We start from the raw sequence: 26,887 nt of genomic DNA, 5'->3' as shown, positions 1-26,887 counted from the left end.
CCTCTGAATGTCCAGGAACACATTTGTCTCTAAACTCAGCAGGAACATCAGAACATGAACTCAGAGGAACTTGAGATTAGACTTTTATTGGTTAGAATTCATCTCTGCAGGAACACAAGAAGAAGAACCGACTACAAGGGGGCCCGGAGAACAGGTCTGAGCCCTTTCTACAAACTCAGGTTACACGAGCTTTGTTACAACAGAACCGTTGGTTACTTTCCTACAGAAAGGAGGACACAGGGAGGCAGGTTGTGTGCGTAGCTTAAAACCGACCTCGGCACGACAGAACACGCGCGTATAAATAAAGGCTTCAAAAGTGTCGCGGTGACGTAAACCCAGGATCAGTGGTTCATCCCCCAACACCAGGACGCCGGGATGGAGCCGGAGCTTCTAAAACGGCAGCTTCACTTAAAAACCTACAAGATCAAAAACCGGCTCATAAACTTTTCCTTGGAAAAATTAAAAAAAAAGTGTTTAGGGTGTAAATATTTAAAATTATAATTAAAAAATTATTCTGTTTGTGAAGCTGAGAAGAAAAACTGAACAAAAAGAACGACGTCAAACCTCCAGATTCTCAGGCGCGAGGAGTTGATTGGTTGCTGATCTCCAAACGTCACCTTGGGTGTTTTTGGCGTTTCATCCAGGAGACTCGCCTGCACCTGGACTCAGAGCCTTCCTCCGCTGGATATTTTAAGACTGGAGGGGAAATCTTGGCTGAATCAGCAGAAGAGGGCGAAGCGTCGACCAGCCAGCTGGTTGCGCTTCTCCCTGCACGTCTGGGGGCTCCGGCGACCCCAGGAGCTCCACGCCAAGCAGCCACAGGAAGACATGCAGCAGCTGACTGGGAGTCTGTGGTGTTTCCGTTGTGTTGCCATCAGCCTGCTGCTACTCCTCAGCCAACGTCCATGTCAACAGCAGGGGGCCTAGCAGGTCGCTGCTCCTCCACCAGGGGGCAGCAGAGACCACAACGGAGACACCCCCCCCTCCACCGGACAGGCAGAACAGTTTGTCCTCAGAGCTGATGCTGCCAGCCTGATGACCACACCTGTTGTTCTTCCCATCAACAGCTGGAGAGACCATCTAGACTACAGTGGGATTTCCAAAATGGCCACATCTGGAGGTTCTGATGCGACTAAAGCGGCAAAAACAAACAAACACAAAGAGCGGGGCTTCTCTCTTCGCCGTCACATCACAGTTGTCGTGGTGCTTCAAGGTCATTCGAGAGAAACTTGACAGGCACAAAGTGGTTCAGGTTCGGTTCCCCGGTCAACAGGAAACACGCTCAAAGATGCTTCCTGGTTTCTGGCGGCCGCTCAGTGGTTTAACCTGCGATCACATTCGGTGTTGGCCGCGCCGCCACCCGTCACACCGACGACGCTCAGGAGGTTTTAAAGATGGAATCAAAATCTGAAGGGAGGCTTTCAACACAGCACAGACAACGATTCCACCTGCCGGCGAGCATCAACACCACTTTCACCCACACGTCCTCGGCGTCGCACCGGGCGCTGCAGCGACTTCCTGGACCGGAGGGAATAAGGCTCTCATTCATCGTTCACAATAACCACATTCATGTGAGGTCTGGGGGAATTCTGGACTTCGACGACTACTAATGAGATCAGTCAAACTCATCTTTCATCAAGGGAGCTGGAATGTGTGTCTGGAGCATGAAATGCATTCAAAATATGAGCCTGGCGAGGTGGAGGACGCCTGGCGAGGTGGAGGACGCCTGGCGAGGTGGAGGACGCCTGGCGAGGTGGAGCAGCAGCCTCACACAGCTGAGAGACCAGAGGCTCGCCGTCCTGCCGAGCCCTTTAGTGGCCACAGAGACGCAATGTAATTAAGTTGTAGCTACAAGGTTTAAAATGACTAAGTTGAGGGAACAAGTTGTATTTTTGGAACATCTTGTGGCCTCAAAATAAAACAAAAATTGAGGGAGCAAAGTGCATCTTGTACATCTCTGCCTGTTCTCTCTCCACGGCCACTATGAGCTCTGTGGCCCCTCCAGGGCGCCGCAGCGACTCTCCAGCTGCAGCTCGTGAGCTTTCAGAGACGGAGGCTAAGCTAGCTCCATGCTAGCAGGCTGACGTACGCGGCACAGCCCACCAGCACCGTATCAAACACGTAAACATTTGAAAGGTAAAACGATGAATAACCTTTGAACCACCCCCTCCTCCCTCGCTGAGCAAGCATGATGGAGCCCAGTGACACACACCAGGGACGTGTGGGTGATTCTGGTGTCCGGTTCCGCACCGCTCACATCAAACGGCTCCACCGGGAACTCCTTCTCAACGTCAGTGACTGACTGTAGCACACGACACCGCTGGGCGGAGAGCCGACCGGCGCTGCCACACATTTCACATAAAGTGCAAACTGAAGGTTTCCCCCTCATGGCGTCAGACCAGCTGAAGCTCCTGGAAAACCAGCGAGGCAGAAGACGAGGCAGTCGAAGTCGCACGCCGCCGCCGCCGCCGCCCTGTTTAATGGCTCTCTATCACCACGGGCTCGTACCCGCCGGCAGGTACCCTGAGGGATCAAGCACGCACAGAAAAGAGTCACAACATTTACTCATCAAACGGTGTTTTAGCACAACTGACATGATTTATAATATTTAAGGCCCACTGGCAGGGAACGACTTGTTGTCCATCGTCTCCACAGACAGACAAGAGGACAGAGCTCCTCTTGGGAGCTGAGACCCGGGCTAGTTAGCTTAGCACAGTGACTTGTCGTGGGTGGGAAGTGTTAGCATAGCTCCATCAAAAGTCAGCAAGTAGACAGATCTGGTCCGATGAGGAGATGAAGAGCTGCTGTCTCAGGTTCAGGCTTTGCGTCCGCTTGGCAATGTGGCAGGAGTCCATAAAGAACTGCAACTGCTGACTCATCAGATCCACAGTGCTGGTAAACCGGGGTTCTTTGTACTTCAACTCTCATCGACTCCGTCCTCAGGAACAAGCACTTCAACAAGTGTGTGTATCAAGAGGAGGAGAAGAGCACACGGGGGGGGGGGGGGGGGCTGCTCCGGTCTCACCTGTTCCCAAGTCTGATGCCACTGAGCGCCGTGGTTCCGTCTCTGTTGATGAACAGCCGCAGGTTGCTGTCTGCACACACGGGAACAGGAACAGAGTTAACAACCCTGACGCAAACCAGAAGCCGTCAACACACAGACAGGAGAGAGACAGAGGACGGAGCTGGGGGCCAAAGACGGGGTCGTCCTGGTTACGCGTGCTACAACTGATTGTAACATACAAGCTCCCGTCAAATGTGGAACGTGAGGAGTCACTGTAAGCAAACTAGATCTAAAAGAATACATTTCCCATAAACCCCTCCTCCCTCCAGAAACTCAACACTGGAGCCAGAGAGCCTTCACAGGACGCCAGACTTCAGCCTCAGGAACGGCTCCCACATTCTGACTGACGCATTTATCGCTCTTCCCCCTCATCGTTCATTTTAAAATGGTAAGACTGAAGCTCTTAATGGCAGCCATGCCTCTCCTCATATCAGTGCAGGGCTGCAGACACGGAGCTGGCATCCACTGTACCTTCAGTGTTGTTGATGTCTGCAAAGTTTTGGCTTTGGACGATTTTCTCCACGATGTCATCGGCGTCCATGCGAGTGTCGTTCACCCACGAGGGCTGACTCTCCACCGAGTCCTGCTTCCTCCTGAAGTCCACACAAACCTGAACTGTTGAACTTTGACCTTGTTGGAATTTTCTCTCGATAAAATGGGGACCAGAGCAACTACGGACATGTTTGAGATGCATACCTGGGAGGCCTGTTGGTGGGTAAGATGGGCCGCGGGGGCCTCGGGGGTCTTTCCGGGCGTGCGGCGTCCTTGTCGCCCTCTGTGGGGGTGTCAGCAGTGACACCCAGGCCCCCGGAGGCGCTGCTTCCAGTGGAGGTGTTCCTGCGGTGGGTGAGGTCTGACAAGCTGGAGGAGCAAGAGTGCTCAGTGCTGTAGCCTGAGGGACAGCAGGGAGGGAGGACAGAGGACACATGAGGTCTCACGCCAGCAGCTCCCTCTGAGGTGCCAGACACTGCAAGCATCCTAAAAGGTAAACCTGAGATTTTGCTGTGCTGGCTGGCGTAGCTGGAGTTTCGGGAGTGGCCTGATTGGAAGACTTCTCCAGACTGGTTTGCTTCGGATTCTTCCAGAAGACCTGAAAGAAAAACAAAAGACAACCAAAAATGTCAGCCAAGCTTTTCCTCTTTTGTTCCAGAAGAAGCGACCCCGTCTCAGCAGCTGCACTCCTCAGCGCTGCCAGTTTGCAGTTCTTCATAAAAACTGTCTGAGAATTAGCAAAGCTTTTCTTTCGGGGGTGAAAGGTGTTGTCACGCCGCGGCGTCTGTTGTCCAAGCGGGAAGAAAACAAAACAGGTTTCTCTTCTCATGTTAATTCAAACCCAACACGTTCTAAAGATTGTCAGCTAGTTTTCCATCCATAGAAAATCTTTCCAGACGTATTGTTTCAGAACTCAGTCCAGGAAGTTCTGGCTCGGGTGATGAAGCACATCTGGCTGGGGGGGGGGGGGGGGGGGGGTTGGCAACTAAAGTTACCCTGGATCCAACCCTTCCTGGATTTGCAGACTGATGCTCTGTCCATTCTGGTTCTGATTAGTCTTGGTTTCATTCTCTCCGTTTCATGACTGGGAGTCTAGTTGTGAATCTGCTCATCAGAAAACCTTTTCAGTTTAACGGTTTACTTTTCTTTTTTCAGTTTCTGGTTTGAAATTGTGTTTCCATTTCATAGTCAAGCAAATTTACGTGTGTTGTGTTTCCATCAGCTGGTTTGGAGGCACAAAACTGATGCTCAGGAGACGTGACTGCAACTACAGCGGAAGAAAAATGAAAAGTGGAACGGCAGAACGGAGGAATTACCTTCAGTTCGTCAAGTTGGAACTGTTTGTAAGAAGAAGACACGATTCAGGAACAACCAGGAGGACAACAGGGGGTGGAGGAACTCCTACTAAAGGACTTCTGCCTAAGGTTCAGCAGTTTTATCAACCAATCCTTTAAAATGGAGGTTAAAAACTTTGAGAGAAACCCCACTATTGAAGATTAAAGAAATCAAGACAATAATCTAGAGTTCAGGGACGGGAGGCAGAGACAAAAGTGATTCACCCCCCAAGAGGCCAGTGATCAAGAATCAAGAATCAAGACAAGTCCAACATCTTCTTTTCTGTCTTTTGCATGGAAGCACAGTCCCCTTTGGTGCTGCTGCTGCTGAGGACACGAGCTTGGAGGTGTGAGTGCTGCCAGAGACGCAACAGCAGTTGTTAAACTATCGGAACATTTGGGATCTTAAACTAAGTTTTCCTGACGTGCCTCTAATCTTTCCCACCCTGTTTCTAACAGAAACTTGCTAGCTTGTTAGCGCGTCAGCCAACGCTAACGTACTTGAACTGTACCACAGTACCGGTGCGAATACTCAGAGCTGTCTGATGATGTCGGGGAGTTCACCTCACCTGAATGCTGTGTAAAAACCAGGCAGAACTCAATGAAGAGACGGAGGCGGCGGCAACCAGAAAAATGTGTTTTCCCTTTTTTTAATCTTCTGAGTTTGCAGCAGAATTTTTTTGTTTCCATGTTAAAATCACAAAAATGTTCCTCTTGTGAGTTTGCAGGTCTGTTCAGTTGGAGGTTATTAAAGCTGGAATGACAAATCATCCCACCATCCATCCCAACACGGACGTCCTGGATTAAGGACGTCCGTCTTTCTCCACGTCCCCCGGACGGTCCCAAGTCGTACCTGAGCTGATGATGGAGGGTCGAGGCTTGGCGGCTCGGCCCAGAGAGACCCCTCCGGCCGGCCCGGGCTCGGCCGTTCCCTCCCCCTTACAGTCCAGCTGCAGGGTGTGCTCGCGTCCTGGGATGGAGATGGACTTTGCTGTGCTGGGAGGACTGCGGAGGGAAAAGACATCTTATCAGTCTGGAAAAGATTAAATGAGCTCAGAGCTGCAGTTGTGCTTAGCTTGGCACGCTTGGATGGATCCACTTTATTGACTGCGGGGAAACGGAGTCATCACGACAACTAAGGAGTGAAAATGTTGACAGATCAGGCTGATAAAGAGGGGGAGAATAAATACTGCATGCATGTACTTGTCAGGACTTGTGCTGGCGCTGCCCTACATGGAGGAGTATCACATTTCATGACACGCTTTCAAAAACTTTGGAACACCCTTCAACTAAAGTCCACTGCTCACGTCTTTACTGTTATTCCCAGTCAAGACGATCAGCTGCTGAAGGAATGATCAGAAACTTGCATCACAACAAGCCGAGATCATATTTTATGGAAAATAATTCCAAGAATGGCAGAAATTCTCAAACGAACGACAGAATATTTATAATTTCATACATTGACATTTGAACGCCACCATGTTGGTGAGGGCCTCAAACAATATAAAAGCAAATACTTTTACCTGACAAAACTAGAAAAACTCCCCCTGAAAGTTTCAAAACCTACTTTAAATTACACGTCAAATTCTAAACGTTTCTGTGGGTGGGGTTTACTGTGTTTGACATGCTTGTGCACGGTGTCCTCACGCCGGCGTCTCTCCACGTTGGCTCCCGCTGAGCAGCAGCACTTCTTACTGCGACTCAACAGAAGCCTGAGAAACACTGAAGAGTCTGAGGACTCCTGGATGAATTCCTCGTAAGACCCCCCCAAAAAATGAACAACTCACGTTTTGAAACACGGATCTCCACACAGCAGGGTCATCCCGATGATCACCTTGAGAAAACAAAAGCACCGTCTTTACCATGTTTGCACAAACACTTCATCTCTCTGACCCCCCAAAGTGAAGAGTGGCAGCTGCCGACGTGTGTCAAGTGCATTTGTTCATCCACCAAAGGACTTTTTTCCAGAGTTTTGAAACTCTTTTCCCTCGTGTTGGATTCCTTCCCTTTCCTGCTTCCTGTCCTGTGCACCTGAATGTGTTCCTGTGGTGAGTCAACGCGTTCACGCGACTTCCGCTTTCATGGGGGGGGGGGGGGGGGGACTCAGTTCAGTCCAGAGCGAGCGAGCGAGGCGGTCAGGAGGAGAGTTTCAGCTCATCTTTATTAACCTTCTTGATCAAAACCAAGCGTTTACTGTCCTGTTATGGAAGAAATTCTTTTGTGATGAAGTTTCAAATCATTTAAGCAGTTTTACTGACTGGAGTAAAAAAAAAAAAAACCTCCACAAAAAGTTAAAAATCAAAGGTCAACGCCTCCGAGGTCACAGGAAAGCTTGATGGTAACATTTATAGCCAGTCACAGTTCTTCTGGAGGGCCGTAAACCTGAGCTCGCTCTGGCCGTTTCCGCTGCGGTCACATGATCGCTGACACTGGTGAACAGCACAATCACGGCTCAAGGAAGAGACGGTCCAAACAAAGTTCACCACTCGAGAAATGGAAGCTCCGTTTCTTTCCTCAACATTTTAACAGCCTTGGTGACACAGCGACAGGTCTGGAAATATTCCTATTTTTACAACCTCCATAAACGAGGCATTCACAGGTTTGTGTGCTGCCAGGCCAGGGAGGTTTTTTGCAGAAAGTTTTGTCACATGACAGCTGAGTGAATCACGGAGGACCGAGTTTAATCATTTTCACAGAATCTTTTTAGAGCAAAGTTTATTTTGGGTGGGATTACTGATCCAAGTGTCACAATCCCATGCTGTTTTCCCAGGATGAAGCTGCACGTGATTCGGTCGAGGACAGTCAGACGGTGGAAAATCTGACGCTGCGTGTGTTTTCACAGCTTCTGGCGATGATGAACGCTGTCATTTTGGCATTTGATGAGTTCTGGGGTTCAGAGGGTAAAACCACAATGGCCAAAAACATGTCTCCCTTTCCTAACGGTGTTAGAATATCCCTCCCATCACTACCTCGAGGCGTCTAGTGGAAGACAAAACAACATCTTCAACACCTCCAGACAGAGGAACAAACTCACAGGCAAACACAAAGATTCACAGCTTCTCTCTCTTTGGTTGGACTCTCTCTCTCTTTCGCCCCACAGATGTTTTTCCCCGACTCCTACCTTCAGTATGGAGTTGTCCTGCCGTGTGTTCTTGGTGTCGTATCCCTCCAGCAGGCAGCAGCGTACGGTGGAGCCGGAGCCTGCAAACTCCGCCATGTTCAGGTCCGTGAAACCCAGCTGAGGACGAAGGGGAGAAGCTGTTGAGGGGAGAGTTCTCGACTCGCCAGTGAACAGGCAGGAAAAAGTCACACTGGTAACTTGAAAAGCATCAAAAGTGTCTTGTCAGTCTTTCAAAGGTGGCGAGAGCCTCATGTCGACGGCCATTCATGACACCTGACCAGGGGGTCTGACTCCCTGCTGCCTCCAAGACACTGGCGATGTGACACCCAAACTGACTTTTGACATCTTTTTCTTATTTTGTCTGTCTTGCCGGGCCTGATCCTGGATCAGCTGCCAACAAAATCACTTCCATTGTGATCCTGCCTTCAAAATTAAAGCAGCAATCCTTCATTAGCATTTTGGTTTTGCCAGAGAGGCTTTGGAGGACTTATTTTGAAAATTTCTGACTTGGAGTAAAGTGATTCTGCTGCTAGCTTATTATCTGTGCTGTATATCATAGCATTCTGACAACACTGCACCACTGAAGACAACTCACCAAACATGCTCCTGCTTTTACTCACACACACACACACTCACACTCACCATATAGCAGGGGTGTCCAAACTGGTCCAGTAAGGGCCTGCAGGTTTTCATTCCAACCCAGCAAAAGCAACACCTGATCCAACAAATGAGCTGTGAGGACGCAGCTTAGTTGATTTAAGTAGAATCAGGTGTTGCTTTTGCTGGGTTGGAATGAAAACCTGCAGGCCCTTACTGGACCAGTTTGGACACCCCTGCCGTATAGAATCCCCTGGTCTCAGCACTCATTTATCCACTAGTCTCCTGTCCCGTGTGCTCGCCAGATCCAACTGGACCGTATTGATTTTCAGATTTGGACTCGTGCGTTTTAAGCCAAACAAAATGCTGATCGAGGCCTCTGACATGTCGACTAGCAAAAACTGTCCTATCCAATTATCGTAGAGTGGATTTGCTGCTCTTTCACTCTGTAGGTCAGAGACTTCTACCCGCCATCAAATTTCACGGATAAGGAAGCCCAGTGAAACACCTTTAACTCCAAGCCTGCTTTGTCCGAGCTGCAGTGGAAATGTTATTGTAAATCAGCTCAGGAGGTTCCTCAAGCGAAAGGCTCCCATTCTTCATTCTCCATGTTTCCGTTCTTTGAGGAGCCTCTGTTTTCATAGGTGTGTATTTAAGGAAGTCCTCTTGTAAGGAGGGAAATGAGGTATATTTAGTCGAAGGAAATCTAAAAGGAGGACGGGCGAAACAGAGGAAACGGTTCCTGCCGCTACCAGTAAACCTTTACCTTCAGGAGCGTGAACACTCAATCCTGACTCATCCATCAGGGATTCCTCCACTCGGAGGTGCTGGCAGGATGTTTAGCAGACTCCAAGTGAATGTGAACATAAGCAGGACAGGTTTCTGATGGATGTTCAAAAGCACTTGGAGCCACGTTTGTCAGAATGCTGCGAGAAATGCAAATGTTTACATGATGAGGCGTAAAGGTTTGGCGGGGCCTGGCATCTCACCGCCTCTGTTTATGATCACGAGAGGTGAGCGGCCAGCTCTTACCTTCGTATATGCTTTTCCTCCTTTGAGCTCCTGCGGGGAAAACAGGAAGAGAGTAATGAGCCCAGTGATCCAAATTTATATTACAGAGGCTTCCAATTACAGAGCAGGGAAATTACAGGCTGAGACCACACTCACGGCTCGGTGTCGTTCACACAGAATCCCTGCACTTAGAAGCAGTGGCATTCCTGATCAGTCCCTGTTTGCTCACTCCTCAGAGCCGGTTTCACGCCGTGTGCCTCTGACAGGCCGCACTCACTATCAACTAAATTCTCTCTCTTTTTTACTGAGGGTTCAGAAAGAAACACTTGGAGAAATCGATCTAACTGATAAATTTGGACACCTGAGACTTGATGTGGGCTTGGAAAAAGAAAAGACGTGTGTGCGTCTCTGTCTGCTCGCAGGTTTGATACCCGCAGCCTAGAATTGTGACATCACCAAGAGTGACTGTGACTGAGCGGACTGAGGAGCACCAGGAGGAGGAGACGAACCACGGCTCCACGTCTCTTCATCCATGCTGCTGAGGAGATGCAGTGGTCTCACTGGCCAGCCTCTCACTGGCCAGGGTCTCACTGGTCAGCCTCTCACTGGCCAGGGTCTCACTGGCCAGGGTCTCACTGGCCAGGGTCTCACTGGCCAGCCTCTCACTGGTCAGGGTCTCACTGGTCAGCCTCTCACTGGCCAGGGTCTCACTGGTCAGGGTCTCACTGGTCAGTCTCACTGGCCAGTCTCACTGGTCAGAGTCTCACACTGGTCAGTCTCACTGGCCAGTCTCACTGGTCAGTCTCACTGGTCAGAGTCTCACACTGGTCAGGGTCTCACACTGGTCAGGGTCTCACTGGTCAGGGTCTCACACTGGTCAGGGTCTCACTGGTCAGAGTCTCACTGGTCAGAGTCTCACTGGTCAGAGTCTCACTGGTCAGCCTCTCACTGGTCAGAGTCTCACTGGTCAGCCTCTCACTGGTCAGCGTCTCACTGGTCAGCCTCTCACTGGTCAGAGTCTCACTGGTTAGAGTCTCACTGGTCAGACTCTCACTGGTCAGCGTCTCACTGGTCAGCGTCTCACTGGTCAGCGTCTCACTGGTCAGCGTCTCACTGGTCAGAGTCTCACTGGTCAGAGTCTCACTGGTCAGCCTCTCACTGGTCAGAGTCTCACTGGTCAGCCTCTCACTGGTCAGAGTCTCACTGGTCAGAGTCTCACTGGTCAGAGTCTCACTGGTCAGCCTCTCACTGGTCAGCCTCTCACTGGTCAGAGTCTCACTGGTCAGAGTCTCACTGGTCAGAGTCTCACTGGTCAGCCTCTCACTGGTCAGAGTCTCACTGGTCAGAGTCTCACTGGTCAGCCTCTCACTGGTCAGACTCTCACTGGTCCATCAGTTTTCAGTGACACTTTGCGTCGATTTATTTCATTGGCGGCTTCAAGGATGACGCATTAGTTACCTTGCGGACTGAGACCCTGCAGACGGAGGGATCCAGGACTCCGGTGTGGGGGTTGGCACTCATTTTGGACACAAAGGTGAACCTCTTCTTCCAGCGAACGCAGTTTTCTTGAACTTCCTCCCTGTAAGCAGTACAACACAGCAGGAACACATCTCAGTGGTGTTCAGGCTCGTGCTTCAATTCCAAATATTTCTGCTGGCTGCTCACTCTGATTGAATTTGTTAATGAAGATTGGAGAGCTGAGGTCATAATGATGTTCATATTAAAACATTTCATGCACTGAAAGCTCACAGGCAAAAGAGCAAATCCAAAGCTCGACCGGACCAGAACCAGAACTTACTCCCAAACTTGTCCTGACTCTGAGGTCAAATCAAAACACTGTTGAGGCTTGGACACACAAGACTGTGATTCACAGCGTTCTGGCAGATCTAAAGTTGTTTTGTTTTTTTCCATTTATGTCATCTCAGCCTCATGACCAGTCTGTCCACTGAGGATCCCATTTTTTCAGAATAACTCTGAGAAAACATGTTGTGAGCAAGTTTTTCCAAAACTAAATGAATCACCAAGCTGATTCCCATGGCTTCTGACTCGGAGCCACGGCTTCACGAACAGACATTGAGCAGTTTGTTTGCATATGCTGAACTGGTTTTATTTTGGTAACCAGGCAGTCCTGCTCAGTCTTTCAACCCTGTTTTGCTGACAGCAAACATGCCATGAAAACTCAGATTTCCTGGTTGAAAATGCCAGTGGAAGCTTTTAAGTAGACACGCAACCCGGCCAAGCAGTGAGAGAGCAGCAGTAGGAGTTGAAGCGGAGCAGGTCCCTGACATGTTTGTTCCTGGGAGAAGAAGCCACAGTGACAGGACGCTCATGAATTTCCAAAGAAATGTTATCCAAACACTGAATTGCTCAGCAGCCGGGGGAGGAACGGCGCTCCCAACTTGTGGGGTTTACCGGAAAAACAAAACCATTTGCCTGATTAAACACTTGTGAGAGTGACGTGCTGCCACGACAAGATTCTTGTCAAAATCTGTCAGTGAGTTGACTTACACAGTTGCAGTGGTGCAACAGTTACGCCTGGGTGAGGTCACTGAATTGGACGGATGTACGGCTGCCTCCAGAACAGTAGGTGGCAGTATGCCCCCTTTCAGCTGGTTGCAATCAGACTTAGTTCTGACTCAACTTTTGGAAGCTGAGGCATCGTCACATTTGGGGTCTTTGTCCAGTGCTGTTTTCACCCACCAGGACGATTCCCTCCTTGACTTCCGGGTTGAATACAGCAGTGAGAGACAGAACGTGCAGAACGCCAAGCTAACAGGGCTGTTTGAAGCGAACACGTGCCAGAATAAATCCATCACCAACCGCATGATCCGAGTCTGCAGGTCTCACTTCAAAAAAAGCACCAATTCAGTCAGACTTATCTGTTTACAAGCCTTTAGAAAAGTCCAGGTTGAGTCCATCATCACACGGTAGAGGACTGGTGAGCTCATCGTTGGTAGAAGGAGACCAGAACATTGCCTACCTCCGTTTTCTGTTAGCTTCAGGCTGGAGCAACAGCCAGTGAGAACTGCCATCGCTAGCGGAGCTAAAAAGGACAGCACAAGTAATCCCACGCTCTTACTTGAAGATAATTACCAGCGTCTTTGGTGCTTAAAAGGGAAAGTCAGTAATTTTAAAGTTTTCTTCTAAAATGCACCATAATCAATATGGGGAAAATAAATCACAGCAAAATCCTTACATCATAATTGCTACATTACGGAACTCTGCTCTGAGAAACACCGTCATTTTGTTAACCAAACATTCCAGTTAAACACCATCTTGTTAAGAGCACCGTCATTTGTGTAAATGTGCTGTCAGTCACAGGGAGCCAGCAGAGCACTGGCGTTCTTTGTCCCTCGAAATGGCAAACGGCTCATTTTAAGACGCTTCACTGAATTCTGTCCCGCACCAAGCAGAGGGGAAGCATTTTAGCTGCAGAACAAAATGTTTCTGGAGTCACCAAACCTGCGGGACGCCTCCTTAATTCAACCGTGTAAATCACAGGCGGGGAGCCGTGGTGAGGTGCGAGTGGAGGTGGAGGAATTTAGTAAACACGCAGCGTTGGTGGAGACCAGCGAGCTGCTGCCATCGGAGCAAATCAAGGCTGCAAACAAGAACAGCTTTGCTCCGACAAGACGTCCAACAAAGGACCCTCAGATATCCAGGCTGTTTACCGTGAGACTCAGTCAACGGCAGCTAAATCCATCCATGTGAGCTGTGCGATCTCTCAACATGAGCGCCAGCAATCCCTGACGAGCCCTCTTTGACGTGGAGGGTTTCAAAGACTGAGGAGAAGCTCCACGCAGGCCCAGAGGTCGCTTGGCTCGGTTCGTCCTGTGACGTTCCTTCTGTACACATTGTATTCTACAACCTTGAGAAAACATCTGCGTCTGAAAGGGTTTTTCAATGAAAATGATGTCATAATTAAAATTCTCTCGAAGGTCGCAAATCATAACAGTCAAAATAATCATGAACGTTTTTTTTCTCCTTCAAATTCACACAGCCCTGCAATTAGTGTAATGACATGAGACAGAGGGTGCTAATGACACATATACAACCACAACACACTCATGAATAAACACACACACACACACACACACACACACTGTGTGGTGCTTAGGGGTGGCAGCTGCTCCTCACACACCCCCTCCCCCTCCTCTTGTTCGCCAGCCTTCACCACCACCACCTCCTCCTCCTCCTATGAGCCCTGTGGTTTCCACCATGTTACCAACTTTTCTCAGCCTTCTGAGACTCCAGGCGAGCTTTAGATTGTGTTTAAGTCTGAACAAACCGTTCAACGATAAAACCTGCAGACCAGAGCGTCGTTCTGCAACCTCTGAGGAGGCACGTCAGCTTCCTCACGCCAACACACCAGCAGCGGTCACAGCCGCCAGCTCCCCTGCCGATGATCGTCTCTCGTCGTGTTCTTAAGTGAGATCGTGCTTCTAGGAATCATTTCATTTTCACATGCGAGTCTCGAACCGAGAGACTCTCTGATGATGAGAAGAAGTGGAACGATCCCTGATTCAAACCTTTTTCAGCTTCACCTCCCTGTCAAACATCTTTATAGTTTAGACAAAACGTCTCTGGCTCATCACAAACGGTCACTTGCTTGTAAAACAAACCCAAATATTAAAAACACAAGAGTGTTTTGGGGTTGTTGTTTTTTTGAGTGGCACTTTCTTGGTAACTTTTGAAGAGTTTTTACATGCGTCGAAGCGTCTTTCTATCCCCGGGGACACGTAGCGGTCCTCAGAGGTGTAGGGAGACACACAGACTGGCGGCTCTTATCAGACGTTCCCCGGTCGGCCTCCAGCGTGTGGAATAGGGAACGTCCCCAACCACATTCCTGAGTCCAGATGGCTTTGTTCACGCTCCATGGAGACCTCGCACTCCTACAAATCCACTGCTGCTCATGAACACCAACACGCTCCCCCTCAGCCTCTCTCTAAAACCCTCTGCCATTTGTTCTGATCACACCTGCCACCTCTGCACCTCGTCTGTTCTCGGTCGTTCACACTAAGGAGGAGAAGGAGGAGGAGGAGGAAGAGGAGGAGGAGGAGGCTGCCGTGTTGACATTTGACCGCCGGCCATCAGCGGAGCAACAACAGAGCTCTCGCTGCCTCGCCACTTTGCATTCAAACTCTTTATTTCAGTTATTACAGCGGAACTTAAAACGGTACAAATAAAAAGCGGCCCAAGTGTCCGATTTTCATGAGACATTAAAGTCAAAGCGCGTTCTCACGGACGGAGGCGATGGCGGCTCAGCATCTGTCCGCTCCAGCAACAGGACAAGCGGGAGACCGGCTGGATCTTCTGAGCTGAGCTGATAGCAACAGCAGGAATATCGTGTTTGCATCAGTGACCCTGGTGGGGCGCCAGGCTCCGGCTCACTCAGACCCACCCTGGGGCCGCACATAGACAAGTGACATGGAGACGCCTGCTAAACAACACAATGAGCCCCATTGTGAGGGCTCGCCTCCGTGCGTTCGTTCTGCTCACAATCTCTCATCTCATCACGCCGCTGAGCCAAACGAGTGTATTTTAAAACACTGAACTGCTGCTGGGTCTCAACCGCATCGACGGAATTTCTGACAGCTGAAAAATGATGTTTCCCACATCTTTAAAACACAACAAGAGCTTTTCCTTCCTGACGGTTTAAATCTTGGTCACGACTGAAATCTCAGTTTGGCTCGCATCTTCGTTTTGAGCTCGGCTCGGTTACTCGCTCCTTTTCTTTATTAAATGGAGGTTTAAGGGGCTGAGACTGGAGACAGAGGATGTTTGCCCTGCAGGTTTGGTCCCCGTTTCAGATTACAGGATCCAGTAGGATCCACTAGGGTCCAGTAGGGTCCAGGTAAAAGCTGTCCAGCCTCCTGCATCACCTGTCTTAGGGAAATATCTGTCACGAATCAGCGAGAGAAGAGCAGAGGCCGACATTCCGTGAGGGCGGAGGAAGAGCGTATTCCTACACCCTCAACAATTACGCGCCAGCTTGGGTCAGAAGTTTGAAAGTCAAAGGAACATTAAGCCGACCAGATAATGAACCACATACTTGGGCGAATAAACAATATCCCAGATTAAGAAGGAATGCAAGTAAAAGCTGGAAGACAGAGGAAGAAAGGATTTAGGTCTTCCTTCGGAAAACCTCAGAGTACCCAGGACTGGACACGCAAGGAAGAAAATATTTATTAATCAGGAAGAACAAGAGGACATGAACTTTTACTGCCTTTGTTTCGAGCAATATTAACTTAACTTTTGATGATTTCACGTGCCTCATGTCTTAATATCTTGTAATTCTCGAGGTGGAGACCTTGAAGACGACTCATTTATGACGAAAGAAAGAAATATTCCACCGCTGGAAAGATTCACTTCCTTTTCTACGCAGCTTCGAGATGAAAAGTGGATTCATAGAGGGCAACGTGTCCCGGGAACAGGGAGGGAGGCCGTGCAGCAGTCTGAGTCACTTTAGGTGACAGCCGCTTCACAAAGCGCTTTGGAGGGAGGAAGTTGTTTGGCGCTGCGCGTTGGCTCACACTGATGTCGTCTTATTCATTGTTCCTGTGGCTCAGAGAACGTTCACCATGGAGCAGAGTGAGTTTACCAAGCAGGGCTGAAGTTACAGACACTCAGAAACTTTTTTTTTTTAACATTCGTGCTGCCATACAAGCTCGTTACTGGGAGCACGACCAGTGATCAACCCTGCCCAGTTCTCAAGTAATTCCTTAAAACTGAACTTAGATGAAGGAACCACCACAAAGCCGACGTCTTCACGGCACCTGAGGCGGACAAAGTGATGGCGCTCCTCAGGCCAACCCAAATGGAACCATGAAGGTGGGTGGAGTCGCCCCCCCACTGAACCCCAGCGTGTGATGACTCAACATGGAAGCAATGCAGCAGTACAGGATCCTTATCTCCCATCCTGGCTGCGGGGCCCGCGGGGGCCAGGGGCCGGCAGCCAGCAGCAGAAACACAAACAGCAGCCGGGCCGGGTCACATCAAGTACTGAGATAAACAGCATGACAGCAAAGTGCTGAGGAAGCAAGACAGAACCGTGATGTCAGGACAGGCCGGCGCGGGTCAGAGGGGACGGCCCTGCACCCCCACCACCATCGCGTGTCCACCCGTCCTACACGTCAGGGTCATTTTACTGCACACATGCATGAGGAGCCTCGAAATTCAGAGCCCCTTGATGATGTCACAGTGCTGCCAGTCTTACCAGTGTTACCAGTGACCAGGCATCACAGGGACAGGGCCACCAGCTTTATTTTTAAAACAATAATTCCAGTTATTTCGCTGAATAAGTACATAAAATGAGTAAAGGCAATGCAAGAAGCATTTAACCACACATGCAGAACCGCCATGGCGGAGGATGCGATGCCGACGATCCTCCTCCCACTGCTGGTACAAGCAGGTTTTGTTTTTTTTAAACCCGACTAAACGCTACAAGAGCCAACAGCCGTTCCCACTGCAGTTCCACAAGGTTCTGGGAGTTGGTTATTCTTCCTGGAGCGTCACAAACACGCCAGAATCAGGGTAAACAACCAGCGCCGCAACGCTCCTGTCCCCCTCCCAGTGCATCCCTCAAACCCCCCCTGGGGTTCTGGAGTTAAAAGTGCTGCAGTCCCAGTTTCTCATTGATGAGCTTCACTCGCAGGTCTGCTAACAGCAGTTCCCTTCACATCTGCGACGGCCGTGGGAGAAACGCTGGCTCCTTCCATGGAGCAGCGGCTGCTCCGTTCTAAATCACCAACACTAAACTGGTTTCACTGGTGGACACAAATCATGGCTGTCACAACTTTCCCTTCAATCTGAGGGAATTAAAACAGCAAAACAAATTTAAAAAGGGAAATCTCACCAGATTAGTCTAAACCCCCCGCCCCCACCAAAACGCTAATGGCTGGAAAAGTGAGATGAAAACAGGAAACAGCTGTTGAAAAGCTGCTTGTCTCAACCTCGTTCTCCTCGCCGCCGCGCTCCCCTCTGGACGTCTTCCTTCCTTCTCATTCATCTCTCTGCTCCACTCACGCAGCAAATGCTCGCTCTTGTTGCCCCCAGGTAAGAAAAGCAGCGCTTTCTGCCACAGAGGGAGACACCAACGCCTCAGCCGGCAGGACAGGACGGGGATGCTTCATCCTCGCTTCGCTCCTCCCTGCAGCTACGCCTCAACAGCATTCTTAGTGAGGCGATCACAGAAAAGCAGCCACTCCTTGATTGACAAGATGCTCGAGCTTTGAAATTTTAATTAACAAAAATAATCAGTAAAATCACGACTTCCAAAATGAAAAGATTCCACAGACTGAAAATCTGTTGAGAGATTTTTGTGTTGTTGCGATTTTTGCTTGGTGAAAACAGGAAATGCGGAATGTTTTGAATAAATCCTAGTTGATCCATAAGCGTGAATATTTGCTGGAGGGAACCAGCGATCGGTCACGCATGGAGGTCCGCCACTCCACCCCGACCCGTTTCTCTCTGGGTCCAGCAGAAACTACAGGTGATGTCTGCATTGACTGAAAATACCTGGCGGTTAAAGTCCTCTCCTTCATTACAGTCAGAATAAGGACATTTTTTAAGCCAACTGGATTTTTATCAGGCACCAACTACATTTTATACACATCTTAGATTGATGGCAAATACAAAATTAAAATAAATACCTTTGATTACACAGTTTTTCAAGCTCGGAGTGAACGTTCCCTCTGTGAGACAACTTTTCCCAGCCGAGTTTAACGAAGCAAACGTTCAACTCACGTTACAAAATAAAAACCAGTTTTACTGGGGGATGCTGACCAGGTGGGCCTGCGGTATCTTGATGGTTCCCTCTGCGTTTGCTGTCCTGGCGTGTTGCTCGGTAAAAATGAATCCTGGTAAATAAAAAAACAAACAATGCTGAAGAGGCGGCGGTGCTTTCGATCCTCCATGAGGCGGCAGGACATTTGGGAATGATTTGTAAATTCTGGGGTCATCTAGTTGTTATGATCTAGCATGTGGACCTTGGAAGGAAGTCCTGTGGTGTGAATGTGGAAATGCTTCAACCCATTCAAGAAAGCAGGCGTCAGTGAGCGATCAGAGGACGATAACTCTGCTTCACGGCTCACGCTGGTGCTGTGACACGTGTGCGGCTCCATTGTCTGCAAACCCACACAGAGGTTGATGTGCGTCCTGCTCTTTGCCCAGAGAAGCAGGAATTTCCTCATGTGCCCCCTTAGGATCGCCTTTTTCTGCACGGTAGCAACTGCTTTCACTGGTGAGAGACGTGTGACGTGGCGTCGCTGCTTGCAGAGACCCAAACTTCCACGGTGGCGAGAGCCAGCGGAATGCGGGTTTCATCATCTGCTCGTGATCACGCGGGCCGGTGCGCACATGAACGAGCCTGTGCCAACTGCATGTGTGGAACATGTGATTGCAAAGTTGACCCAGAACTGCTGGAGCCTGCACGACAGAGAACGTGACGTTTCCTCTGGCTCTCCTCCGGGTTCTTGAATGTTCTCACAGTTCTGGAAGAGGAGCTTTCCAGCCGGCCGCCACCACTCGCTGCCCTCGTCTCTCACTCCACTTTTTAAAAAGCGACTAAATTTCATGTTTAGGGACTTTGAGCCGCAGCGCCTCAACATGATTTCAGTTATCATCAGGAACAGGACTCATCAGTTAAGAGCTGTGACATCCGACCACAGAGTCAGGAAGCTCTGCCAGCTCCACCCTGAAGTTCCAGCGACTCGTGAGGACTATCAAGTACTGCATCCCAGATCCCCCCTCTGGGAAACACAACACAAGCTGTAACCTGACATGTCCCACGACCGCGGAGACCATCGCTGACTACCAGGGCAGCTAGCAGTTCATTCAAGACCGCACTAAATGAATTCTGACGCTCCAAAAAGCAAAACTTTGATTTCATCATCAAAACCAGATCCAAATACGGCTCAAGCACATGATGTTGTAGATTTGAGTAAATGAATGCTTTCGTCACATCTTTTCAAGAGACGACCAACATTTTCGACGCCAATTATCTGAACGGGACTCAACAACAGTGGGTTTGATGGCAGGTTTTGTACTCAGCTACGGAACTCCTGCCAGCTTTTACGATTTCAGAAAAGCTTTTTATGCAGTTTATACCGAGAGAAGTTCTTAGGTTTGTATCCATGCATAAATGGAAACCTTAATTAGAATGGGATTAATCATCAAATCCTACACTCAGTTGTTCTCCCCCCTGTTGCTGCCTCCGACATTCCTTGGCCGTTAAATTAAAAAACCCTTTATCTCCTCCACTTGGCTCTGATTTCTTCTCCTGACGTGATGGCTGTCGAGGGAGGGGGACATCAACCTGGGGTCAGGCTGCTGTTGTCTTACAGTCTCACGTAACGTTTGGGGTCTAGAAACTTTAAGCTCCAAAATGAAATTTGCACAAGTTAAAAAAAAAGAGGCGGAAAAAAACAACAAAACAAAAACTTGAAATTGCGCAACTTCTCGTCTTTGCCAAGTCACAATGGAGACCACATGGCTGCTCCAGCTGCAGGGAGAGGAGGGCGAGCATCCACCAGTAAATCTGAGGGCTGACTGACTGGAAAACCAGCTGGGTTACTGGACCGGCTGATACCACTGCTGATACTGGAAATACCAAATCACCAATTAGTGTCTCATCTAATTAGACTGGTTATGTGTCACAGGTAAAGGTTTTTGGAGGCCGACAGCTAAATGCTGGCTGGACGGCGGTCACGGGACCGTGGGAGGAGCTTTAATCACTGAAGTTTCCTACACGAGCAGAAAGGGGCGATGCTCTGAGGTCGATCAAAGTGAACGCTAAAGCACGAGGACACTGACGGGACGCCTCGCTGGGCGATTGCCTCACAGCTCTGAGATGCAGCAGACACTCCAAGGAGGAAAAGCTCTGAGGACTTCGTGCAACTCCTCTTTTTGCCTTCCGCTGCACTGCGTTGTTTACCGCGTCCGACAAACACGCCGCGCTGTTTTGGCGTGACGTCACCTAAACTGTAAAACCACTCATTCAACCAGGGAGACGAACTATAAGAGGCCCCTTCGGTCATTTCATGTGTGACATCATCAAAACGCGACGGCTGCCCATGAATCAGGGTCCTGCACGTTCACAAACAGGTTCTGTGTGCTTTTTGGGGGGTGTCAGCATATGAGGGGCGTGTCTTCATCTGACCGCAGGTGAAGGGGTGTGTCACCATGTGACTATACACACACACACACACACACACACACACACACACACACTTCTATATACACGATAGACTTTGATCACATCACATCAGCAGGTGGACCCTGGTGCCAGACTACCTCCACCCGTCGTATCAAGCTGGACATTCACAGGCGCAGCATGTGATCCTCCGGCGGGGACTGGGAGGGTTTTCATGCCAGGCACCGCGGTCTGCTGGATAAGCTCGCCATTAATTCCCCCCCACTGTTCCCGACCCACGACAAGGAGAGGGACAGGTCAGAGCGATACAAAGACGGGGTTTGTCAGATGTGACATAACGCTAATCTGTGTCGGCCACAGAGCGAGCCTCCCTGTGCCCTCGCCTCCTCTGAGAGAGCCTTGTTCTCTGCCACGCTGATAGCCGGGAGAGAATCTGAGCTGTTATATAACCTCCAGTGAGCGGAGTGACCTCGGAGTGAACACGGGCCCCAGACGTCCCCGTCCTCCCTGCGGAGGACAGGAGCTGGGAAGGGGGATTGAGTGTGCTGATGCTCGTTAACTTGACAAACAAATGTTTTAGTGATCCTCCGAGGACTGAAACAACGCCGTCGCTGGACGAGCTCAACCTCCAAGGTCGAACCAGTGTTTTCATATGGGTTTGGTTATTTGAGAAAGAGGGAGCGCTGATCCAAATATGGCTAATAAAAGGCTGGTTCGGTCGAGACATTTGATTCGGCCGGATACGAATTATACTTGCCTCCGGGTATCGAGTGTTGGAGAGGGTGGACGGCAGGAAGCCAATCACTGGCACATGTTTTGGGAGTGTCCAGAGGAACGAGTGAACAAACCAACACTGATGCCAGATTTTTCCACATCAGACGTCCCGCTGGAAGTTTGTCTGATGTTTTGGCACCAGACTGAAATGAACCGAAGGTCAAACGTCTGCCTCAAAGTGACATTTCACCCTAAAGTGCATTTTATCTTTCAAGTACTCACTAAAAGGAGTCTTGATTTTTGCCCCCTGACTCCAGATGGCAGGAAGAACCAGCCACGTACATTTGGCTTGAGGCTAACGGAGGCTGAGGGCTAACAATGGCAACCTCTTAATGGCATCATCTGACATCACCACAAGCACTCTGCTGGAGGTAAAAACTGACAACAAAACTTTCACTCTACCAACAAACTGGTTGTGAAGAACTTGAACGAGACTCAAAAATCCAGAGCAGCAGAAAATGAGACGTTTGTAGGCTCACTGACGAAGTCTGAAATTGTCTGCATGTCCAACTGAGAGGCCGATGAGCCTCGTCGCGCTCGTTAGGAACTGAAGTCTTTCTTCTTCCCTGCGTTTTACTGATTTACAGGCATTTTCCTGAGTTTTGTGCTTTGGAGCATTGTTCTCTGAGCCTCTGGGCCTCATCAAGCCCACACCACACTCGGTACAATCCCGTTTGATTTGGTGCCGCACAGACCAGCCTTACATGTCCAAGACCAAATCAACATTTGCAGAACTGGAGCCGAGTGACTTCCGTCATCCGTCGTGCCCAAGAGAGCTGACAGAGGGGCGCGGCTCACAGGGACGTGGATGATAGCTCCCAAGGCAACAAGTTCCAGACTCCGGAACTACAAAAGTAAGCTAATGTTTCATATAAAGTTTGGAGAACAGTTTTCACGACACAACATAAATAGTTTCATGGCATCAAGACGGTAAGAAAGTAAGAAAAACACACGACAGCCAGATTCCTTTGTTTCAAACGCTGAAGGACTCTTAGTTTAGGTGAGCGGTTGTGAAAATTAAGAGGTATTCAGCTGCTAGAAAATCCCCCTCTCAGCTTGAATGCATTTAAAGAGACTTATGGGGCCAGCAAAGGTACAAGCATCCAGTTCTCTCAATAACTGGCCGATCACCTGCTGCTTCATGCTGCTGTACAGTGGGACTAACACTGGTGCTGCCGCCGGACACCGGCCTCGCCGGCACCCAGGCTCAAACAAGGAAGAAACACCAGCGGTTGCTAGCCAGCAGCTAAACCACAACATTAAATGTTGCACCAAGTTTGGTTGTGCTGACGTTGAAGTCATGTGACCCCGGTGTCGTCCCAGTGAGCACTTTTCTCCTCCATGAAAAGGTAAGAAAACAGAAACATCCTCTGCCGGAGATGATGTGTCAGTGTTGACCGTCCTCACTGACACGCTGCTACCAGTGAGCGGGGACGGACCTCTCACGCAGAGGCCATACGTTGACTGACGAAGCAGAAGGAAGCTCCTGCGCCCTGATCCGTCAGGCTGAGGTTTAACAGGCCTCACGAGATTCTGGAGACATTCCAATAAATGAGGGAAAAGGGCGTTTGATCCAGACCCAGAGTTCATTTTCCTCGCATTTAACACCAGACTCTGGAAGCAGGGCGTCATTTAATTAACGGAGTCCTGAGCAAACGCCAAACAGGACTAATGTGTGTGTCAGAGGCGGTGCAGAGCCCCTCTGCCTCCAGCACTCAGCTACAGGTTTGTGGGCCAGAGAGTGACAGACCGTCTTTGTGCTTCAGATCAGGACTGAGAAGACTGAGCTGGAATGAAAGACAGAAGCTCAAAGGGGACAAAACACACCTGGAATGATGCTTGCTGACTTGTTCAAGACGCTGCAGGGCAAAATCAGCCTCACTTACGAGGAGCAGACGACCACATTGGCTTGTAGCGCAGCCTGTCAACAGCATTTAGGGACTTGTGCTGTGGGCGACGCCACGACCTGGTGAGTCTTTAAACACATCTTAGGCCTCCATAAAAAGGTTACAAAGGTCAAACTGCCTCAGGACGGTGTCCCACATTAGTCTTTTAAAGGAAAACACCCACTTTCAGGAAAAGTCTTCCTGTCCACGGTCCCACTCACTGTGCTAAGCTAACTAGCGAAGGGTCTCCATCTTCTTGTCAGGTGACGGGCAATAACCGCCAGACCGGGAACAGACATCTGATGTGTCCTTTCAGGGTCGGGGTCGGATGCAAAGAGGTGAAAGCTGATGTTGCTGAGGAGGAAAAATCTTCCGACGTGAACGGGAACCCGGCTGCCGCGTCTGGCTGACGACACCGTGGCGTCATTGGCGGTGCAAACCTGGCTGGTTTCTCACTGGTAGACCTGATCCTTGAGGAGGCCCTGATGTGTTTCTTCTGCTGACCTGCTCAGACACACAGGGGAGGCTCCTCCCACGACAACACCCTGCACTGACACCAGAGGACACGGCTCCCGGGGCCTGTCATGACCCAGCTGCTGGAGCCGCTGCTGCAAACCTGCAACACTTTACTGCACATCTTTCAAACCCTGATGCAGTGCAATAAATCCCGCGGCAAACGCACAAGTAGGCAGTGTTCAGGTCATGTGAGTATTTTATGAAACTGGACAAGAGAGAAAAAATAGAGCAGCCACAACCAACTGAGCCAGAGAAGTCGCTGAGCAACCATCCAGCCGATCAATGAGTGGTTTCAGGCCTTCTTCAAGCTAAAGCCACAAACGTCCACAGGTTCCGGACTCCTAAATCTCAGATCAGCCGCTTGGTGGACTTTCATCCTCGGGGCTGCAGGATGGAGAACAGCAGCCACCATCACCTCAGGGTGGGAGACATCCAACCAGCACTTCACATCCTCTCCTGACCTGTTTAGCCTGAACAGTTTGTCTGTGCACTGTAAAAATGGTCATCAGAATGTATTCCAGCAGTGATGAAAGTGATTTACAGCCTTCAAAAACCACACCAACACCTCCTTGCTCATCACCCCTTGTTTATGAGGCAGCATCACATCCATATCCCATTCATGAGCTTCACGGGGGAGAGAAGGGTTTTACTTTTGAATTTGTAAAAAGTAAAACCCTTCTCTTCTCAACGCGGCAAAGCCCATGAATTATAGAATTATTCGTCGCTCAGGGGACAGGCTCACGTGCGCAGGTGCGCTGCAATCCAAGGATCAGCCATTTACTGCAACTCAGCTGGAGGACTGTGGGGTCACGAGTTGGAGAAGGCAAAGGTTCGACACCAGCTCTCCTTACGGAGTCGAGCTGGAGAACGGTTCGGTGATTGGGTGCCATAAAAATGAATAAAAATAACGAGACTAAAATCCAGACCAAACGCTTCCAGGTGCGGTTCTTAGCTGCTGTGAGCGGTTCTGGTGGGGTCAGGCGGCACCAGCGGGGTTTTCAGGCCCGGTTGAGAGCTTCTGGGTGAATATTATAAAAGTTGGAAGGGAGTTTGGAGGCGCTATTTTACCTGGAGGACGTAGCGACGAAGTCTCCATCCAGCAGCCGCAGCTTGCAGAACAGAACCCCGTTGACAAAAGGCACAGCGGTCAGCTCCTCCAGCGTCAGATGGGTCTGGAACTTGAATTTCTTCTTCTTCACGAAGAATGCCATATCTTCAGCGTGTTCCCCGCCGCCGAAAATGACAACTACAACTAACAAAAGAACCGAGCAGGAACTCTAAGCAGCGCTCGCGGGCCGGGACGTCCCCGCTCCTGATGGTTCACTCGGTCTGCTCATGCGAGCTCCGCGTCCTCGGGGATGATTCAGCGCAGCAATCTGGAAACAAATCAAGTAGTTCGGTTACAAAGGCGTGTAAAAGTGCAGAAAAGTGTGATTCCACAGCGACGGAGGGCCCACCTGGAGACATGTCGGGTCCCGGGACGGTCGGCGGCGGCGGTTCAACCACGTACAACGACAGAAGACGACGCTTCACCTCTTTTTATGTCGGTACCGACAGCAGCAACTTTAATAGTGTCAAGCTCGCTGTGAATATGGAGGGTAACTTCCGGTTTGTTTCTTTTCAAAGTAAGACATTTTTTTTAAAACTAAGATTTGTTTCCAAATATTTTAACAAATTGCTCATTAGATGGAATTATACCGACTCTTGCTGATGTCATGTAATATACAACTGTACTGAACAAGAGAAGAGGGAGAAAATGGATGGAGGGAGGGAGGGAGGGAGGGAGGGATGGAGGGATTATTTATTTATGAACATTATTTATCGTTTACTCCTTCAAGGTGTCTGATTATGTGCTGTTCCCATAAAAAATTAGATGGTAGAAATTTTGAAATGATTTTAAAATGTATCTTTTTTATGAAAGTTTCACTGTTGTCAGTAAAAAAAAGGAAATAAACTTGGTGTGGATACGGAGGACGAATTAAACTGAAAACAAACACCCTATGTAAGTTACTTTAAAGTTTCTCCAATTTTGTGTACACGCGTTTATTTTATAATACGAATCACACAACTTCCGGGATTTTTCCGGGTAATTTCGGTGAACTTGATGTCACTCTACAAACTCACTCACGGCCAGAAATAGTGCAGCCTGGAGCGGTGAAACAACGCCTCCCTGCGGTCAGTGTCCGCGCACACTCGTGCTGCGTTCATGGCGGTGGCGGTGTTGTTTTTCGTGAACCGCAGAAACCGCATCGAGTCTGTCCAGAAGAAAAAGAAAGTTTAAACACAGCGTCATTACGTCACTTTGTAGGACGTAGGCCCAGATTTAACTGTCGTAAATAAAGAGGTTGTTTCTGCAAATAAAACAGAATTTTTTAAATTTTTATCACAGTACTAGTTTGGTCAGATTACATCAATATCAACCTACACATGCCGTTGTTGCATATATATATATATATATATATATATATATATATATATATATATATATATATATAAATATATATATTTATATATATATATTTATATATATATAAATATATATATATATATTTATATATATATATTTATATATATATATATATGAATAATCTTTTTATAGCACCATATATGATACAGTGCTTTGATTTTTTTTATGATATTATAATACCTGCTGGCACACTGCTGCTCTCTGTTTAGCCAACAGGGAGCAGCACATCACTATCTCTCTATCCATCTATCTATCATCCATCTATCTATCATCTATCTATCTATCATCCATCTATCTATCTATCATCTATCTATCTATCATCCATCTATCAATCATCTATCTATCCATCTATCTATCTATCATCTATCTATCTATCATCCATCTATCAATCATCTATCTATCCATCTATCTATCTATCATCCATCTATCTATCATCCATCTATCTATCGATCATCCATCTATCTATCATCTAT

General features: G+C 49.0%; 1 protein-coding gene across 1 annotated transcript; it reads right to left on the bottom strand.

The window, feature by feature from the left end:
• Positions 1-74: 74 nt before the first annotated feature.
• Positions 75-25,540, bottom strand: eeig1a (estrogen-induced osteoclastogenesis regulator 1a). Its single transcript, XM_086205774.1, has 12 exons — positions 25,405-25,540; positions 25,016-25,323; positions 11,078-11,198; positions 9,641-9,670; positions 8,012-8,128; positions 6,678-6,724; positions 5,744-5,895; positions 4,056-4,154; positions 3,761-3,956; positions 3,536-3,657; positions 3,026-3,095; positions 75-2,523 (listed from the first exon to the last, which is right to left on the bottom strand). The coding sequence occupies exons 2-12, from the start codon at positions 25,156-25,158 to the stop codon at positions 2,478-2,480; spliced, it is 1,143 nt and encodes a 380-aa protein (XP_086061900.1). The 5' UTR covers positions 25,159-25,323; positions 25,405-25,540; the 3' UTR covers positions 75-2,477.
• Between the last annotated feature and the right edge of the window lie 1,347 nt (positions 25,541-26,887).

This window comes from Aulostomus chinensis, chromosome 6 (genome assembly GCF_037954235.1).
Source record: "Aulostomus chinensis isolate RoL2024-O1b breed Wild chromosome 6, RoL_Achi_v1.0, whole genome shotgun sequence".
NCBI classification, from domain to species: domain Eukaryota; kingdom Metazoa; phylum Chordata; class Actinopteri; order Syngnathiformes; family Aulostomidae; genus Aulostomus; species Aulostomus chinensis.
Note: the sequence above shows the minus strand (reverse complement) of the source record. Positions and strands in the feature narration are given on the sequence as shown.

Coding starts and splice junctions, on each gene's coding strand:
- eeig1a (XM_086205774.1), bottom strand. CDS start 25,158: ATGGCATTCTTCGTGAAGAAGAAGAAATTCAAGTTCCAGACCCATCTG. Junction 8,129..9,640: donor GAGGAAAAGCATATACGAAG/GTAAGAGCTGGC, acceptor CTTCGTCCTCAG/CTGGGTTTCACGGACCTGAA. Junction 2,524..3,025: donor GGCATCAGACTTGGGAACAG/GTGAGACCGGAG, acceptor TTGATCCCTCAG/GGTACCTGCCGGCGGGTACG.